The 19,201-nt window shown below is 44.8% G+C and overlaps 1 protein-coding gene across 1 annotated transcript in view; it reads left to right on the top strand.

The window, feature by feature from the left end:
* LOC121936453 (collagen alpha-1(V) chain-like) overlaps window positions 1-19,201 on the top strand; it is a 40,849-nt gene that overhangs the window by 8,550 nt on the left and 13,098 nt on the right. Inside the window, exons 2-5 of the mRNA XM_042478713.1 lie at window positions 7,884-8,031; window positions 8,944-9,102; window positions 9,331-9,526; window positions 9,908-10,063. Coding sequence (XP_042334647.1) covers window positions 7,884-8,031; window positions 8,944-9,102; window positions 9,331-9,526; window positions 9,908-10,063 — 659 coding nt within the window. The remainder of the gene's footprint in view (window positions 1-7,883; window positions 8,032-8,943; window positions 9,103-9,330; window positions 9,527-9,907; window positions 10,064-19,201) is intronic.

The raw sequence follows: 19,201 nt of genomic DNA, 5'->3' as shown, positions 1-19,201 counted from the left end.
AGCAAGATGCTTTTGCAGAGGATCATGTTCTGGGAGTTGATAGGAATGGACACTGAATCGAGCGTTTGGAAATAACTAGTTACAGATAACTAGTTACTTGTCATTAGTCTCTTTTCCCCTTATTACCATTGCATTACAAGCTACTGCCACACTGCAGAAATAAAGAATTTGGACATTGCTTTAACTTCCATGGCTCCATCCTATGGAATCCTGGGATTTGTAGTTTGCTGTGGCATTAGGTTCCATAGGGAAGACTGAATATAAAACTTTAAATTCTGAAATCTCATAGCATTATGCCATGGCAGTTAAAGCGGTCTCAGACGGCTTCGTTTCTGTAGTGTAGATGCAGCCGCAGTTGCATCTCAACAAGGGTAACTTCACTTCTCTTGCAGGGTTGCTGTAACTTTTAGTTACTTTGATAGTTATGGGATATGGCCTCACAAGATGATGGAGGAAAGAAGGCTTGTGTTGCAGTAATTTCTGGTTCGCTCATGAATGCCGTGGCAGGAATAAGGCAGATTGGAGGAAAATCTGTTTTGCCTGATGAAGATGCCAATCCAACTTTGAAAGCTTGTATGATGCATTTTGTGCATTTTGGTTTAGCCAACAAAAGGCATCCCTCTATTGTGGACTTTTGCATTTTGCTGTATTTTGCTATATGGCCAACACAGCTATCCCTGAATGTGTTTAAAGCCTGAGGAACTATGTGGACCAAAGAAGATAAATGAATCCACCGAGGGTTTGACATTTGGTGTTCACTGCAGAAAAGTGCCCCAGGAGAATTCCCTTTAGTACGTCAGGTATCTTACTTTTCTGCTCCCATTAATTACCCCAAAACTGACCTGTGAAGAGGCAGCTGGTGAACTGAAACTTTGAGTAACTTTTGCTTCGTTCTCCCATCCCCAGCTCTGCACCTTCGTTTTTGGCAGGGATGCATTAGTTGTTGTTGTGTGTGTTCAAATTGTTCCTGACTTATGGTGAACCTAAGGGTTTTCTTGGTGTGCATTGTCCAGAGGAGGTGTGCCATTGCCTTCTCCTGAGGCTGAGAAAGCGTGACTTGTCCAAGGGCACCCCATGGTTTTCATGGCTGAGATAAACACATCCAAATGAAGTAACTCATAGATAGGTAGTACACTTTTCCCTGTGAGTTTACTAACTAGATTTATATCTGTTTTTTCTGAATGGTGTAGCAGTTTGAGCATTGGACTCTGGCCCTAAAGACCAAGGTTCAAACCCTCGCTTGAATATAAACATTCACTGGGTGGCCTTGGCCAAGTCACACTCTCTCAGCCTCTGAGGGTGGCAATGGCAACCCCCCCTCTGAAGAAACTTGCCAAGAAAGCCCTATTATAGGTTTGCCTTAGGGTCACCATATGTCAAAAATGACATGGAAACACATAACAACAACTGTCAGGATCTAAGGCACTGTACAACATTTGTAAATCACAATACCTTCTTTAAAAAAGCTGTGAATGCAAAAGTTAAAACACGATTGAACTAAGTTTCTCATATGAATTGGTTCTCTTCCAATCTGCTTTCGTAGCAATACATAGACATGAGAAACATGGTGGCGTGAACAATCCTGAGTTTGTTATCTGATGATCTATATTGTTGGATCTGGGGGAGATGGCTGTCCTTATCCTTGGATTGATCTGGAGTGAAAGTTATCCTGCACCGATTAGCCGGATTTGTCAAAACAAGAGGCCCCTGCAGATTTTCTAATGTTTCTCCCCATTTGCAGGCTAAGCTTTTAAGCTTCTCAAGTCACTCCCAACAGCCATCTTTGGTGGGTCTTATGCTCCATAAGCTGGTCACAGGCCCACCCTTGTCGGGATCCCCTGTACAACCTTGTTAGCTTGCCTAATATTTTGCTGGCATTTAATTTTGCAAATGAGCAGACAGCCTGGACAGTCAGTCGCATGATGCCCGGTCTCTAACCGGTCTGGAGTTTCATCCCACCACTTTGGCCAATGGCTTTCCTTGGCATCGTTCATGTGAAATCATTATGCCTGAGTTTGTAAAATGTTAACAATCTCTCACACAAGTGGAGGACTGTGAAGGTATCTTCTAAGTGTGTGGGTCATTTATGTATTATGTCGTATTGTCATATTTTGCAATATATTCTCTTTCTGCACCGCCGCCACATGCACGAGTCCCATTACTTTCAATGGGGCTTGAGTATATGCATTTTTTTACGTGGGGGGGTCCGGAACGGATCTCCCATGTAAAAAAAGGGCGCACTGTACATGGCAGATGCTATTTCTTGCTTCAAAAGAAACTACAGAGAACTGAGTTCTTACATGAAGGTTCCAGCACTAAGGTTGCCATGACTGGGCTACAGCTGGTCCTGAGATTTCACAGCCAGAACCTGAGATCTAGGGATGGTCCCTTGTGATATCACAGGGGTCAGTCCCTGGTGGTGGCCCAAAACTGATGTCAGAAGGGGCCACCCCATGTGATGCCATGCAGCATGACATATCAACCACATATGCATGGATGTACTGTTCAATAAAGAACACCAAGTCTAACCAATAAGGACAATACAGTGCCACACACTTTTCAAGACAGTGTTCTCACCCTGAGATTTGTCTCTCCCACTTTGAGGACTGGAGAAGAGGATCCAGACCTTGAGATCTGGAAACCCCTGTTAAGTACTTTGGATAGCTTCTCTTAAAGTCTGGAATCAAACCCGGAATGGATTTGCTGCACCCCCCAAACATGGGTGTCCCTATGCATGAGTGGATGACACTGGAACATGTCATGCACAATGTTTCCTCCGGTTGTAGAAGTCATGTTTAGCAGTTCTCCTACTGACATAGGGACTCAGGAGCAAGAGATCCTAGAAGAGTGGTAAAGAAACGCAACCCGGGACCAGAATCGGTATGCTCTTTTCCCACCAAATGCGGTCACTGGGGGTTGGTGGCCTCATCCAGAGAGCGCTAATTGTCCTTCCAGAAGAACAATGGCTCCAATTGGACATGTTCCAAGTGTTTGATTTTTCTGTGGATTGCCTTCCCCTCCTCCTTCCACGGCATACTGCCCCAAAACCATAAAGCGTGCCGTGGGCCCCTTTCATAAAAACCTGATCTCTCTGTAGCGCTTCCATCCTGCGGTCACTGACCAGCTCCAGATGCTTTGGAAATTAAGTGCGTGAAGCTGTGAAAAAAATAGAAGAAAGCAGGGAACTCTAGCAACCGGGCTGCCAGCTCCCCCTGCCTTCTTTCCCCCTGCCTTTCCTTCCGTCTCATGTAAGACCAGATGCCTCGTATTGGCTTTCATATGTCAGGGAATGATTTCTGTCTGGCCATAAGGATGGCGCTCTCCCTCCCAGCCTGCCACACTGCTCTGAACATGCAAATAGTTGAGCTTACAACTGAATGTGACGCTTATGCGCTAAAGATTTTCCCGCGGGCTTTGGTGCATTAGGCGCTATAAAATGTTTTATTTACTGGGACCCCGTTGCTCATGGGAAACTGGGTTTAACAGGGCTCAGCTATTTGCCCATGCTTCTTTCTTAGCTGATGTCACTTTCTTAGTTGCAGTATATCCTTCCTTTCATCCAATGAGCTCAAGCATGTCTGTGTGCGTGTTTCCTTTCCAATCTTGCTTTAACCCAGAGGTGGACATACTGTGGTCAGTGGGCCTTGTTTGGCCCCTGGAACAGAATTATGTGCCTCCTAGAAGATCTCCAAAGCTACACCCTCAGTTTTTAAAAGAATGATTAATGCAGGTTTGGGGGCATTTTATTTGCCCCCAAACCATGCAGAAAGCTGTCCACATGCCCCAAAACATGCAAAAGGTCTTCCCCCAAAGCATCCTCAAGCCACCCTTTGGCAGAGAATGCTAAATATCTTAGAATCATTGAGTTTGAAGAGACCCCCAAGGGCCATCCAGTCTTTCTGCCATGCAGGGATAAACAATTGGACAACACATGATTCACATCACTATAGTATAGATGCAAGATTAGAAACAATTTTGTAATGGGTCCTGCTTGTATATAACATAGAGAATAATATGTTATTATTGTCGCTCCTTGTCATTCGCCACCTAAGTAGAGTTCCTCACTTTGCTGGAAAGGTGGGATGGCCCTGTATAGAATATAAATTGAAGGAGAGCACTACATGGCTTGTTCTAAGCTTGAAAGGCTCCTCCAGGCTTGTGTTGATGCCTTTCATATCCTTCTTTGAGATTCGTAACTGAGGTAGCATTCAGGCTGAATATAATCATGATCTTTCCCAGAGGCTTAACACTAGAACTTGCCAAGGAGCACATAAGGGGGAACAAACTCTTTTCCGTCACTTGCTCACCTGGCTATAACCGTTTTTAATAACTTCCCTTTTCCTTCTCTCCAGGGAATACTAAACAGAGTACGAGCAATTTGGATTTGTTACATGGCCAGCAATGACACATATGGCCAAGCAATGTCAGAGCATGATTGCAATGGCCAAAATTAGGAAGGAAGGAATCTAGAGGGTTTTATCACTTTGGTTGCACCTGCATGGCAGAAATAATCCAGTTTGACACCACTGATGTGGCACCATACTATGACATTTGGGGTATTGAGGTTTACTGAGACATTGAGCCTTCTCTGTCACAGAGCTCTGGTGCCACAACAACCTACACTTCCCATGGCAATCAAAGGGGTGTCAAACTGGATTATTTCTGCTATGCGGATGCAGCCTCAGTCTTCTGATTTCTTGACTACAGTCTCCATTTTGACCGATGTCTGAGCCAAAATATAAACGTAATGGGCTGAATGCTGGATTAGGTCTTTGGGAGATCTAATGGGGGTAACCATGGATAAATCACACTCTCTCAGCCTTAGAGGACGGCAAGGGCAACCTCTTGCTGATCAAATCTTGCCAATGAAGATCTCATGATGAAGTTGACTAGAAGGCACATAACATCAACAAACATTTTACTTTAAGCTTAAACTGTGATACATTGGGATGCTCACTGGAATCACAAAATAACCAACAACCGTGTTCGAGTGGGTTTTGCTTTTGCCCTTGTTGTTTCTGTTTTACTCTCTCTATTGGTCTGTTTGGATTGGATGGCCGTGGTGGCCGCTATTTTTTTCACATGGCATGTTCCAATTTTGCAATTTCACACTGTATTTTCCAAGGTGGTGTCTTCACTTCCTGAAAGGGTGGCGGAGGGGTGTCAGTTCCATAGGCGCTGATGAAATCATACCCGTCTCCTCTTGCCAAGGGTATTCCACATGTTTAATCAGCTGCAGGCCTCTCCTTGCAGACCCAGATGCTAAAACGCTTGTCTATGAGTCCTGGAATGACTGGAATAGGAGGGTGGATGGAAGGGAGCATTATACCGAAGGGCATTGTCAAAACCCAGCATATGTTTCTGCTCCATTCGTGATCCTTCTGGAGTCCCCCCGCCCTTCTTCATTCATGTCTGTTGGCCTTCTGTGCTTCTTATATATTGCCCAGCGCAAGATGGAAAGCTCTGTATGTTAAATACAAACGCATGAATGATAAAATATCACTGTCTTATCAGATCTTATCAATGATCTGTCTCAGGTCTGACGTTGCCTTTTCCAGCTGTGCTTAACTGAGATGATGTTCTCTGTGCTTTACTCCCTGATGTAGTGATTGATAACTAACTAAGTGCCCAACTCCAGTGGCAGCCATATTGGGAATACCAGGCGATGATGTTCAATTGTTCTTATAGTTTATTGAATCACCTCCCTGCAGTCGACTTTGCTTTTGCATTGTAATTTGCACTTTGTGTGAGCAAAGACAGTGTGCAGATAGTTTGTTCAAACCATCTTTGCTGCATGTCTATTCTTGACGTCATCTCTCTGGGAATGCTCACGTCTGCTGCCATCAGAGCCAAAAATATTGCTGTATATAGCTTATTTATAGGGCTTGGCCGACCTCTTTACGTTGGTGGTGGAGTCGGTTTGAACTTGGTGTGAGAAAGCCACAGCGCGATGCACAAGTGTTTCTCATTTACATTTGGTACACTACTGAGTGTTGCATTCACAGTTCTATGTAGACTGCTGGACCAATCCATAGTCATCCATAGGGATGCCAGATGGAAAGGGCCCATTAAATCACAAACACACCCTTGTTATCTTGCCAGACCAAGAATGGATGCCTTGTTTCATCAGGATTTCTGGGGAGCAGTTCAAACTTTGAAGCCTCAAACTGTCTGTATGGGAGAATGCTGTTTTGTTGTTGTTGTAGTGTGCCTTCAAGTCGTTTCTGATTTATAGCGACCTTAAGACAAACCTATCATGGGGTTTGCTTTGCAAGATTATTCCAAGGGGGAGACTACTCTATTGCTTTGCCTTTTACTTTTAGAGATTCTCCTCCCTTCTGGCCTCACACGGTGCTTTAAATTTTGTTAATCTTCTCCATTGTTATCCAGAACATTTCCCCTTGGAGATTGCATAAATCAGTCTAAACTGATAGTGCTGGCATTCCCCCCCCCACCCCGCCACCTTCTTCTTTGTAAATAGAGCCAGTTTGGTGTAGTGGTTTGAGCACTGGATTAAGACTATGGAGGCCAGGCGTGAAATCCTTGCTTTGCCACTGAAACCCACTTGGTGATCTTGGGCAAGTCACACTCTCTCAGCTTCAGAGGAAGGCAAAGGCAGCTTTCCTTGAACAAATCTTGCCAAGAAAGCCTCATGATAAGTTCACATTTCTCTTCCTTCTTTGTCCTCAGCTGATTTCAGTTCATAAAAACTGAGTTCAAAATGCAAAAGTAGTTTGCACTAAATTAAGTCAGCACAGAGTGAGGAGGGGAAGGGTGGGATCTTGCCCTTCCCAGTAGGATCAGGCAAAAGCAAACTGCTGTAATGTCTCCAGTCTTGCATGTCCTTCCTCACTGATCACCTCTGCAATCTTAACCAGACTCTGCTCGAAGGTATGCGCCAATCTCAAATAGCAGCTTGACTTGGTAATCCTGTGACATCCAGAGAGGGATAAGTTCCATGCATTTGCTCCAGTACTTCTTTCCTGCAGAACTTTAACCTTTTTGTCTAGGCCAAACAGCCCAACTTTCCCAGGAGGCCAAAGGCACGACTCTTACTCCGCTACATACTGCACTGACTAGCCGAAAGCAGCTTTCTGCTCAATTGACTTCTTATCCAGCAGAGCGGCAAAGCCATGCCTAGTATGCGCCGATGCATACTAACGGCTCATGATGTGCTGGCTGGGAGGAAGGATGTGTGTTCATCAGCCCTGAAATGAATCTCCTGCCTTGTCTTGGGTGAGAGTTTAGAGGCAGAGGTGTGAGATCTGAGTGCCTCCCAGAGGACAGCAAAGAGGAGGCTTTGGCAGACGTCACCATGCTTGGCAAGCCAAGATGTCAGATTGTGGCTGCCCTGACTGTACAATCTGGCACCTTCCAATGAATTTTAGCCTGGCAAGGGTGGCATATCTGGCACTCATCCTTGCACCTCTGCCCATAGTAGTGGGTTACTTTTGATTTTGATCTTGAGGTTCACAGCTGAGTTCTGGAGGAAAGCAAGTAAAGATGGAGGGAGTGAGGCTAGATAAAGCAGAAAATATGAGAGCCATTAGGGCTGAAGGGAGGGATATAAATACCTAAATAAATAAATAAATAAATAAAATATGAACCCACTCTGTACTATGCAATGGGCCGCATATGGCCCTCTGATAGTGGCCTTGAGCATCTCTTCAACCCCACTACAGACATCTTCCCCACTAAAGATGTACCTCCCCATAATTCATCTATACTAGTCTGATTCAATAGGCACTGTTATTTCCATCATGCACATGGCAATTTCAAATTTGCTCATCTGTGTATTCATTGCTGCAAGACAAGTGGTTACTTATGAGTGTAAATTTTCTCCCCCCCTCCCTTTCCTTCCTTCCCTCTCTCTTCCAATACAGTCGAAGTAAATCTGTTGGAGAAGCTGGCCTCCTGCAGCCAGGGCTGGGGCAATGTTTCACTCAGCTATGACAAAACCAACTGCAGCATCTTGGAGGTTGGCCAGTATGCAACTCTTAGCATCCCTTCGGCGGAAGCCTTTGGGGAGAAGTGAGTGTCATGTCTAGGTTGTTGTTCCAACAATGGTCATGGCAATGGCAACAGAGTAGACAAAGTCTGCCATGTAAAGAGCCGCTGCTGGGGGACAGTGGTGGTAAACCCTGTCAGATGTTCCTCCTGGGCCCGGATTGTTCCTCTCTTATGAGGGACAATGCTAAACTAACCTGCTGCCCTCATGTTGTAGAGGAGGACCTTCTTCCATCACCAGATGTACATGGAATAGAGGGTAGGATGTGACAGCCCTGTCCTTTCCCACTATATATGTGAACTTGGAGGAGAATGTATGGCTATGGGTCATCCCACTTTATCTTCCCAAATAGGATCCCCAACTCTAATGGTCTGACTCTTCTTCTCTGGGTCTCAGGCCCAGAGGGGAATCTAAGGATGAGAGCAATGACTTGGAAAGAAGACTGGAGCTGGGAAGGGAAGGAGGGTCTCTGTCCTGCTGGCCCTTGTTGTTGCAGACTTCTTTGGAGTAGCTGATTTAGGTTCTCCAGAGACCTCATCTCCTCCCTTCCTTCCTCTGTCTCATTTGTTAGAATTGCATTTTATTTTAATGACATGATATGAGCCAAGGTAGTTTATGCTGAATGTACTGGGTTGAATGATAGCACCAAGCTTCATATGCTGGATAGTCACGAGACAGTGTCCTTTGGTCTCAGGCTTTGGCCATGAGATATCAATCCTGACCAGGGAACCCTCCTCGTGAAACTCCGATGAGGAAGCAACATAAGACCAGGAGAAAGCGGCTGGCTCACAGCCATCCACAAGGTTTCATGAACTTCATCTCCACAGTCAATGTATGTGCTTTTACTGTGGAGATAAAATTCATGAAGCCCTGTTGGTGAACTTGAACCCCTGCTCTGCACTGTCTCTGACCTCCTATCTCTGCTTCCTTCCTAGCTTTGCAGATGAGCTGAGCCTGCTGGTGGTGATCAGGTACCTTCTGAAGGAGGACACCAGCCTCTTGACCATCATCGGACTTCATAGTGACATCCTGTTTCAGATCAGAATTAGCCCGTATGCCTTGGTTTTTGTTGCCAGCCGGAGACGACATTATGAGTGAGCATTGTTACTCCCTCCCTCCCTCCCTCCCTTCCTCTTCCAATAGAGATAGTCAATTTTCCAGTATATGGAGACCACTGTGGGTCCTACAGAATCTATGGCATTTGGGACGACGACAACAACACTACTGCTGGATTTGTCACTGCTTGACATACTGCAGCGAGGTTCTTTATCCAGTCATGTTTCATGTTTTCTCACTGTGTTTTCCCACCCTTTCTTCTGTAGGTTTCCTGTTTCCTCTCTGGCTGATGGAGACTGGCATCGCATTGGCCTCAGCATATCCTCTGAAAGACTGGTTCTGTACATAGACTGTCATCTGGTGGAGAGCATTGTCTGGCCCAGACACTCTGGCATGGGGGTGACCACAGAAGGCTTAGTGGTTATCGGAGGACTGATTGAACCCTTTGAGATCCCCTTTGAGGTGCGGGCTTTTCTTTTGCATCTTCGCTTGCTTTCTTGCTCAAAATTCCAGGTGGCACTTTGGCCCAGAAGCAGGCTTTGCTCTTGTGTTGCAGAGAAAGGGCTGCGATAAGCAAGGTCCTCATGGCATAAAATGTTCTCAGGTTATGCTCCCCAAAATTGATTGATCAGAGGCAATGGAGATTATGACTCTGGAGACCAGGGTTCAAACCCTGGCTCAGCCATTTAAACCCACTGGGTGAACCTGAAGTAGGCTCATGGACTTCCAGAAGCAAAGGGTGGGTTGATCTTCCCTTACGACAGTGGACTCCACAATCAGGAAAAAGATTCTGGCCTAATATGCAACTTGTATCCCCCCCCCCCCACCATATCTTCTTTCCAGGGTTCACTGAGACAGCTAACTTTCTGGATGGGAGATGCCGGAGCTGCAAGCGAATGCTGCCATGCCTGCTATAGTTCCTGCGGCCATCCTACAGATGAGGAAGCCCAGCACAACCAGCACCGTTCCCGAGAGACGTTTCCCCAAGTTTGGACTCAGGTAAACAAAGGAGAAGCTATACTTTATGAAACTCTTTAGATCTGTCAGATTTGCTTCCTTTTATTTTCATTTAGTTCTTTTCATCCCATTGTGGAAATATATTAAAAAGAGTGCAGTTGGCTACTAATAAATGCGCAGTTGGGGAAAAATATGGGAGAGGAAGATGAATGTTAGGTATTGGAGATGGGGCACTGAAATGGAAATTTATAATGGCATAAGCTAGCAGAAACCCTCACAGAAACTTTCAAAGAATTGAAGATGATTGTTAACATGGCGTGTCTGGAGAAAAATAGTATTTGAGAGACACCGGTTTTTGCAACATTTGAGTAGGCTAGTTTTTACATCCTTACTCATAACTCCTTCAACGTTTCGCAGGTGAAACACGCATGGCCCAGTAACACCAGAATGTGGTCAAGAAGGCAAATGTTATTAATGAGGAAGAAGAGACAAGCTAGGAGAAGTTGCAGCAGTTTGCTTTAGCCTGAGTCTATTGGGAAGGGCAAGTTTCCAGCCCCTCTGCTCTGTTGTTGTTGTTTTTGATGTTGTTGTTGTGTGCCTTCGAGTCATTTCCGACTTATGGGGACCCTATGGTGAATCTATCATGGGGTTTTCTGGGGCTGAGAGAGTGTGACTCACCCATGTTCATGAATAGGTTTCCATGGCTGAGTGGGGAATCGATAAGTCATGACAGACTGCCAAAATAAAGCTGCTTCGGGTCTCTTTGGAGGTATGCTATTTAAATGATGCATGCATCCTAAGAATCCGGAAGCTGCACCAAAGCTGCACTCCAGTGCTTAGGAATGGAGTGTGGCTTTGGCGCGACCTCCGGACTCGTAAGACCCATGCATCATTTAAATAGCATACCTCCAAAGAGACCCAAAGCAGCTTTATTTTGGCAGTCTGTAACAGGCCTATGAGTCCTAGTCCTATGCTCAAACCAGTACATTACACTGGCTTTCTCTGCTCCTTTACCCCGGCTGAATTATTGAGTGCAAAGTACTTTTACACTTTGGAACCGAGTTTGCAGCAACGGAAGTAAGCTGAAGATACTCCGCTTGCTGATTCTAAACCTCTTTCCAGTGAAACACCCCACTCTCTCCATTTTTGGACCACGTAGGGGCCCTTTCCTTCTTCTTTCTGCTCTGCCTTTATCAGACCTACCCACTGCTGTCTCCAATGATGGGCTGCTGGTTTTGGGGAGGGGGTTGAATTTATCGTTGAGTTCCTTGTCTGCCATAGCAAGAAAGCTGGGAGTTTAACAGGCCCGGAGAGAAATGTAATGAGTTTCTGGAACTGGGTCAAGGCATTCCCCGTGCTTCCTTCAACCCCCTTCTTCGGGTTCTTAATCAGAACCAGAGGGCTCCTGGGATGTTTTAAGGGTTCAGTTGGACTTGTAAAAAGAGAGAAGAAGGGAGGGAGGGAGAATGCCCTGCTGCAAAAGGATGATGGTTTGGGAAATAATGAGAAACAGGTGAGTTGCTCCCTTCCACAGTGACCTTAGCCTGCAACTTTTCCTCCTTTCCCACCTATGGAATGGAGCAGAAATAGCTCCATGGTTTGTAGGTTGCATCTGAACTGCAGAAATAATGCAGTTTGGCACCACTTTTCACTGCAGTGGTTCAATGCTATGGGATTCTAAGATTGGTCATTTGTTGCGGCATCCAAGTTCTCTAAGGAAGAAGGTTGTATATCTTTGCTCTTCAGGATCTTTTCTAGTTCTTTCATAGCTGCCCTTCCCATTGCTAGTCTTCTCATTTCTTGACTGCAGTCACCATTCTGGTCAACGTTTGACTCTACTTCTCCTTTAACCTATTGCTCCTTCCCAAAAATAGGCTCAGTAGCTTGGACAGCTTCTTTAAAGTTTAAACTAAATCCTGGAGCAACTGGCATTGGAGCTGCTTGCCAGTGCCACCTCCAGGGTCTACTTCTCTGCCCCAAATGCCTTCCTTCCTGCAATAGCCAGTGAGAAGCTGCTCATTCTTCAAATACTGTACTCGCTATTTGATAAAGACCAGACCACTTTTTGGAAAGGCTGTCTAGACAGGGAAAATCTTTCCATAGATTATGGCATGACAAAAGGCAGCTTGGGGTCTTCGGCACTGAAGATGTTCAAATGGTGAAAGTTTGCCTCTTTCCCGGGCAAAATGAAGGTTTTTGACCCAAGCTGGAGAAAATCGGAGGGTCTTTTAATGCTCGCTTTCCCTTTGCAGTGAACATTGTTTGGAAATCCCACCCGCCGTAGGTTCACAAGGAATTTGGTGAACCTTGTTGACATCCTTCCAACCATACCAATATATGAAATATTGCATGAAACCTAAACCTTGTTATTGCCTTCCCTGAAATAGATTGCATGCCATGTCTAGCTAAGAGAGTATTCCTTGACCAGCTTTAAGTCTTCTGCTGGTGCATAACTTGACAAAAGATATAAATAACGTTCTTAAAAATGTATTTTTAGGTGTTGTTGGTTGCAGACTTTGAATTGCAATTGCCTTGGCTTCAGTACACACAATATTTTATTTGCATCTCCCTGTGCCCTTGCCGGCTTTTAAACGGCACTTTCCTGCCTATATATCTTTTTATTTGTGGTGTTTTAAAATTATACTATGTTTTGGGTTTTTGTTTTTTAATTTTAGCAGCGGCAGTAAGAGGGTTTTCCGAATCAAAAGGAGAGGATTTTGTCTTGGCTTGCAAAACACACATTCAGTCAATTTTGGTTCATGAGACAGTTCCAGCCAAGTTTTCTCTTTTCGCCCCACATTCCCTTTCTAATGTTTCCAATTCTATTCTCGCGCTCACAGAGGCAAAAAAAGGAAAAGAGGAAAAAAAAGATTTTATGTATGTTTATCTTTCTAATAGAGATGGTTTTCTTCTCTTCCTCCATGCGGCAGGGCAGCAATTTGTACTAAGTGAATAAACAGATTATTTGGCTTGCGGTTCTCGGAAAGTGCCCACATTTTCTCTTTGCACCTTGAGGTTGAGTTAGAGTGCAGGATGAAGCCACATGTATTTATTCAGGTGGCTTCCCTGTTGTTTTCCTAGTGTGGACGTCCTCAGATTCCTTGTTTACGGAGGGAGAAAAAAGGTTTGTTCAGGCCTGGCTAAGGTGCTTATAAGTGATGGTTTCTGGCCATGAATCAGAAATTGGCTGCAGTGAGGGAGTTGTAAAAGTCTATCCATCTCCATATCTGCCTCCGTTCCACTATGTTTCCAGGTATGTGTGCTAGTTCTGACCTATAAAGACCTTTATGCCTTTGCATATCTTCCAACTGTCCTGTTTTGGCAGAGACAGTCCTGATTAATCCTCTCCAATCCCGCTTTCCCAGCTGCTGTTAAAATGTTCCAGTTTCTTTCTCCTTCTCCCACTGTTGTCTTCATCTTACTTCACTTGCTGCAAACTGAGTTCAAAGTAGTAATAGTTGCTGTTGTTGTGTGCCTTTAAGTTGTTTCTGACTTACGGTGACTCTAAGGAGAACCTATCAGAGGGTTTTCTTGGCAAGAGTTGTTCAGAAGAGGTTTGCCATTTCCTTCCCCTGAAGCTGAGAGTATGTGACTTGCCAAAGGTTATCAATGGGTTCATGGCTGAGCTGGAAACGGAACCTTGGTCTCCAGAACTGCAGTCCAAGTATGAGCCAGGATGGCATAGTGGTGTTGGACTATGACCCTGGAGAACAGAGTTCGAACTCTGGGAATCGAACCCTGGCCTCCATAGTCTAACACTCAAACCTCTATGGCACACTGGCTCATTTAACTAGTACAAACATACTTTATATTCACTTAACTTGGGGGGAGAGAAGAGATGGGAATCCTGCCCATTCCAATAGGCTCCAACCAGCCTCTTTCTCAGCCTTATCTACTTTGCAGGGCTGTTGGGAATGATAAGGGAGACGTATATATTGTTCTATACAAAGGGGGTATAAATGTCAGAAATGACTAATTAGTGGCAAACCCGCAACCCTCATTGTTGTCCAGCTGGAGGAGGATGGGATTTGTAGTCCAGTCCATCTGGAGAGCACTTGGGGAAGGCTACCAAGGGCTGTGTACAGATGTTAGGCATTATTCTGTAAGAAATTCTCAGACGCTGTAATATATTTTTTTCCTTTTGGTTCTGCCTGCCAAGACAAATACTATTTGTCAGCGGGAAGCTTCTCCCCTCTTCCATTGACCAGAGAGTACCTTGACCTTGCGGTGGGAGGCATTGCCGCGTCCTAATCGGGTTAGTCTCACACCGGGGGTGGTTTTCTGAAAGACGGGATTGCGAAGGCAGAACCTGCTGTGTGTCAGTTTAACAAGGCGGAATGCACATCGTTCTGACTCTGGGCAAAGGTGCAAAAGGCCAGGGAGTGAACAGAACTGAAGCGGACAGGTGGACCATGACGTGATTCCTTTACATCCCAAACAGGGAGCAGTTTGCAAATTCTTTAGCGAAACAGAACCAAAATGGCAACCCCCCCACACCTCCTGCCAAAATATTCCTACTTGAACCATTGGTCCAGCTGGCCTCTGGATGAGAAAAACTTTTCAAGATAAGGTGGCCAAGTGAGGATTATGCCAGGCCTTGAGATTGTAAAGGCCAAAACTTGAGACTTAAGGGCTGTCGTTTGTGACGTTGCAGGAGACAGACGCCGGTGATGCTACAAGGATGTTACAAAGGGCAGCACCTAGTGATGTTATTAAGGGTAATACGTTAAGCATTAGCCACAGTCACACAAGTTATTTAAATAAGGCAGTGCTCTCACCCTGAGATTCTTCCTTCTTTACACTGGAAGTTGGAGAAGAGCATCCAGGCCATGAGACTTGGCAACATTAGTTAGAACTCAATTTACATTTGTATGCACCAAGCCTTTTGGAAACTGGGTGGTAATCCCCTGATCCACAGGATTTATGTCCCCCCTCCATCTTCTCTTTTTTGCAAACCCAGTTTTCCACCAGACTATAAATCCCAGAATTCCATAGGATGGAGTCATAGCAGTTCAAGTGCAATATCTTTTTCATGTAAATGGTCTAGATGTCTTGTTCTCACTCTCATCACATTTCAGTAGCATTGCCCTCCTCTTGTCTTCTCCATCAGTGGTTGTCCACATGCAAAAATCACTCTCCAGCAAACATTCCCCACCTGTCGCTCAATCTTCAGACAGAACCCTATTAACAAAACCAACACAAGGCATAAGCATATAACTTATATAAAGTCACACACCTATCCCAACTCCTCACAACTGTGGATTTTCACATCTTTAGCTGTAGAACATTGTGCAATGATGCTACAATGTTATGACGTAGCCTTGATCTGAGGGTAAGGATGAGGGACATGGAAACAGCATGGAACCGGAGAGAAAGATTTGGAGAAGTTGCATCCATCATTTTCAAATCATGCCTTTCCCCAGCCTGCAACATGCAAAATGGGGCAGGCAATATGAGACTCTTCTTTTTTGCATCCACATCAACGCCCACCTTTTGTACCGTGGCATTTTTAATTTTTAGTTCTTGGATTTCCTCTTGGGTTGCGATGGCGGGTGAGATTTGGATTTGGAGGCCCTGAAGTAGAGGCTGAGAAGTGTCTGCAGAAATATTTGTCAGGGGTAGAAGGAATATATTTAAACACGCACACACACAGAGAGCTTTCATTTTCCTTCTTTCTGCTGAGCTTAAAAGAAATGGGCTTTCAGCACACAGATGGTCGATGGTGCCTGGCGAATCCTGGCACGTCTTCCTTCTTTGCTGTGGTTTGGCCGTGCCTTTGGTTCCCGGTGGACAGTTTTGGGAACGGCGAGGGGGAGAGTGACTCAGTGGCTCCCAGTTATGGCATTTGTCTCTGGGATATGAGCCTGTTTTCCTCTTTTGATACTACTGCTTGCTAAAGCCACTGGGGCCAGGAATTCTGGAGGAGGTTGCCGTTTTTCATGTTGGTGACCTGGCCAAACTGCCATGGTGGCATAGGAGATGGAAATAACGTTCTCAGATACAGTGGTACCTCGGGATACGAAATACCCAGGTTACGAAATTTTCGGGATACGAAAAAATCCCATTGGAAATCATTGTTCCGGGTTACGAATGTTTTTTTGGGTTACGAATAAAATTTTTGGTGCTTTTTTCGGCTTTTTCGCACGAAACGCGGCTTTTCCCCATTAGCGCCTATGGCAATTCGGCTTACGAAGGCTTTTCGGGTTACGAAAGCGGCCGCGGAACGAATTACTTTCGTAACCCGAGGCACCACTGTATTGCACTCATTGTAGAATGAGAATCTGTTGATTTTGAGACATTTTCGGCACGGAAATGGCTTCTGCATGAACATTTCAACCAAGGGAAATCCATAGCTACAATGGTCTGAGCAGGTCTGAAAAGACACAGAGAAAAGACCATTCTATTCAGGGGCTAAAATGATCTGTTTTTAGTCCTAGATCATGCATCCATGCGAAGGCACAATTTGGCACATGGTGTGCCATTTCTCACATTGTAAACACTGAGGTGTATTTTGATCTGTTCTTATGAGACACTGATGTTTGCCCTCGTATGCATCCATACTGAAATATAGTCATGCCTTCTAGGTCGGTGCACCATCAGGTTCTTGTATATATCAACAAATATATAGATGAGAGGGTCTCTTAAGTTGCCGTATTTAGCACCCTTCCAGCACTCAATATGGATGTGCTAGCTGAAATATCTCTCCAAATTTTTATGTAACCAATATTTTGGCCTTTGGCATGGCTGTGGCCAGCACATTGACTTTCTTGGAGAGGGAGTGGCTGAAAAACAGTCAGTCCCAGAACTTCCCTTGTGGCTATTTATACGCTTCTGGATGTTGCCTTGGCAAGTAATCCTTTGTCTGTGGCTTTCGTGGAGAAGACTCCTTTCTAATTACTTCACAAGGAGATTTTGGGAGGAAGATCCATGCCATTTTGAGAAGGAAAGCATCCAGGCTGAGGACTATGGAGAGAGAACAGTAGGGTCTTTTGAGGCAGACTAATACTGTGAAGCATATTGAGATAAGGATTTTGGAGACCACTCCTGTATAGGGAGGGACACAATAGAAAACGTTTTTTAAAATTGTTGAAAGAACATGTTTTGCAAAGTGTTCAGATGACCTGACAAGTAGAAGTCTTGGAACTTACGCTATGCAAGTTTTGCATGTATTATTTTGAGCCAAAAACAGAAAACAATATTCCTGAAATATCAATGCTGTTATTGGGAGCTTATTCTGTGCAAAATTTGCACGAGGGTGACTTGCATACCAAACAACATTTCTCTGAGTAGAAAATTCTGTCTTCAATGCAGTAACAATAGCATTTGCATTTCGATACCACTTATCAGTGAACTAGGACTAAGCGGTTTATAGTCTCTAAGTCAATTGCCCCCAACAAGATGAGTATTCATTTTACTGACCTATGAAAGGATGCAAGGCTGAGTCAACCTTGGAGCCCTGGGATTCAACTCACAACCTTGTGATGCAGTACTGGCATTTAACTACTGTGCCACCAGGGCTCTTATGCAAAGCAACCACATGCAATTTTTGTTGTTGTTGTAGAGTAGTCCCTCCCGCATGGAGATCGAGGCACCTTCTCACTTGCAATAAAGCTGCAGCAGTCCCCTTCCGTCCTTTCTGTGTCTGGTTTGACTATGTCTCTTTAGCCAGATGCAAAATGATCATTTAATCTGAGACCGCTGGAAGTGCTAATGGACCTCAGTGAATGATATGATCATTTACTGTCTGGTTATAGGGATAGAGCCAGATGTTTTCCCAATTCCCTCATTCAGGCAAGGAATGGCTGAGGTGTGTGTGCTTCAGCTCTATGGGTGGTAAATGGTTAGCTGCAGCATAGTTCCACATGCAGAACTATTATACTAGGCTGATCTGTGCAGGCTTTAAGCTCAGAAGTAATAAAATTAATGTACATGTGCAGAAGTACATAGGCACACTTGCTGTGTGGTCATCTCGAGAAGGTCTTGGTTGTAGGTGCTCACCCCAAGACCATGGCTTGAGCAACAGCCTACTTGTGGCAGGCTTGGAGAAAAATGTCTTGGTACATTTAAAGAGGAGGCTGGACTGTCATATTTGTGTATAAGAAAAGGGGGAAAATAGGGGAATATGGCCACACACATGTGCAGAGTGGCCCTTTACAGCTGACATGTGGCCTGCTAAATATGGCTTCCAAAAATCACACATTCCCTCTTTTTTTATAGCCACCTTGTTGGAGTCAAACAACGCTTGTATTATTCCAGCAAAGACCTGTTTGTCAAAAGTATGTCTGGTGCTGTTCTTCTGTTAAAACGGAGTATTTTTGCCACCACCCACCACCATCTCCCCCGCACATAAACGCACACATTCTGGCTTCTGGAAGTACCTCCATCATAGTCACTCAGTCGCCAGGAAGGGAGAAGACAAGCCAAATGTTTCTAGCGCCAGTAAAAACAGGGGATTGTTGGGGGAATTTCTTTGCCATCTTTTCCTCTCTCTCTCTCTCTCTCTCTTTTTTAAATTCCTCTTTTGGAACTTTGATACAAATCAGTAATTGTGGCGCCTCGGGATTTGGGCCATGCTTGTGGTCTTTGCCCTCACGGATGGCAGGAACTCTGGAGGAGATGCATCTTAGCAGTAGCCAAGTGGGCAGGACTGGATGTCTCCCCAAAAAAGCCTTGACTTCCCATGCCCAAGCCAGTCTGAAGCCCTGGGCACTCTCCATATACTTTCCACTCTCCTGGGCTCCATATCCAGAGCATGATGGAGAACCTTTACTTGGGTTTTCTCTTGATGTGTTTATGGGCCGTTGGACCAACTGCAGGCATCTTCAAGGTAGGTGAACATCTCTGATCTTCCCCTACACCATGCAAGTGTGGAGAAACCTCTTGGCGTTGCATCCTCACACAGCTGGATTTTTGCAGCTGTTGGTCAGTTTTGAAGGGAAAGAATAGAAATGAAACTCTACCTTGGTCCCTAGATTTAGCATTCAGTCATTTAGGTGGTGTTTTATTTCGAAATACTGCTTTACTACTGTTCTTTTTACTTTCTCTGGCATTGCCTTTTTCTGTGAACTAGGCCAACACAATCCATGCTGCACATTGTTGCAAGAGCACAATGGGAAATTATGTGACTAATAATGTAATTAAGTTTCTGAGCATTCTTATCATGCTTCTTTCAGTTGTACG

Source organism: Sceloporus undulatus, chromosome 7 (genome assembly GCF_019175285.1).
Source record: "Sceloporus undulatus isolate JIND9_A2432 ecotype Alabama chromosome 7, SceUnd_v1.1, whole genome shotgun sequence".
NCBI classification, from domain to species: Eukaryota; Metazoa; Chordata; class Lepidosauria; order Squamata; family Phrynosomatidae; genus Sceloporus; species Sceloporus undulatus.
This window is presented reverse-complemented; position numbering and strand designations above follow the sequence as displayed.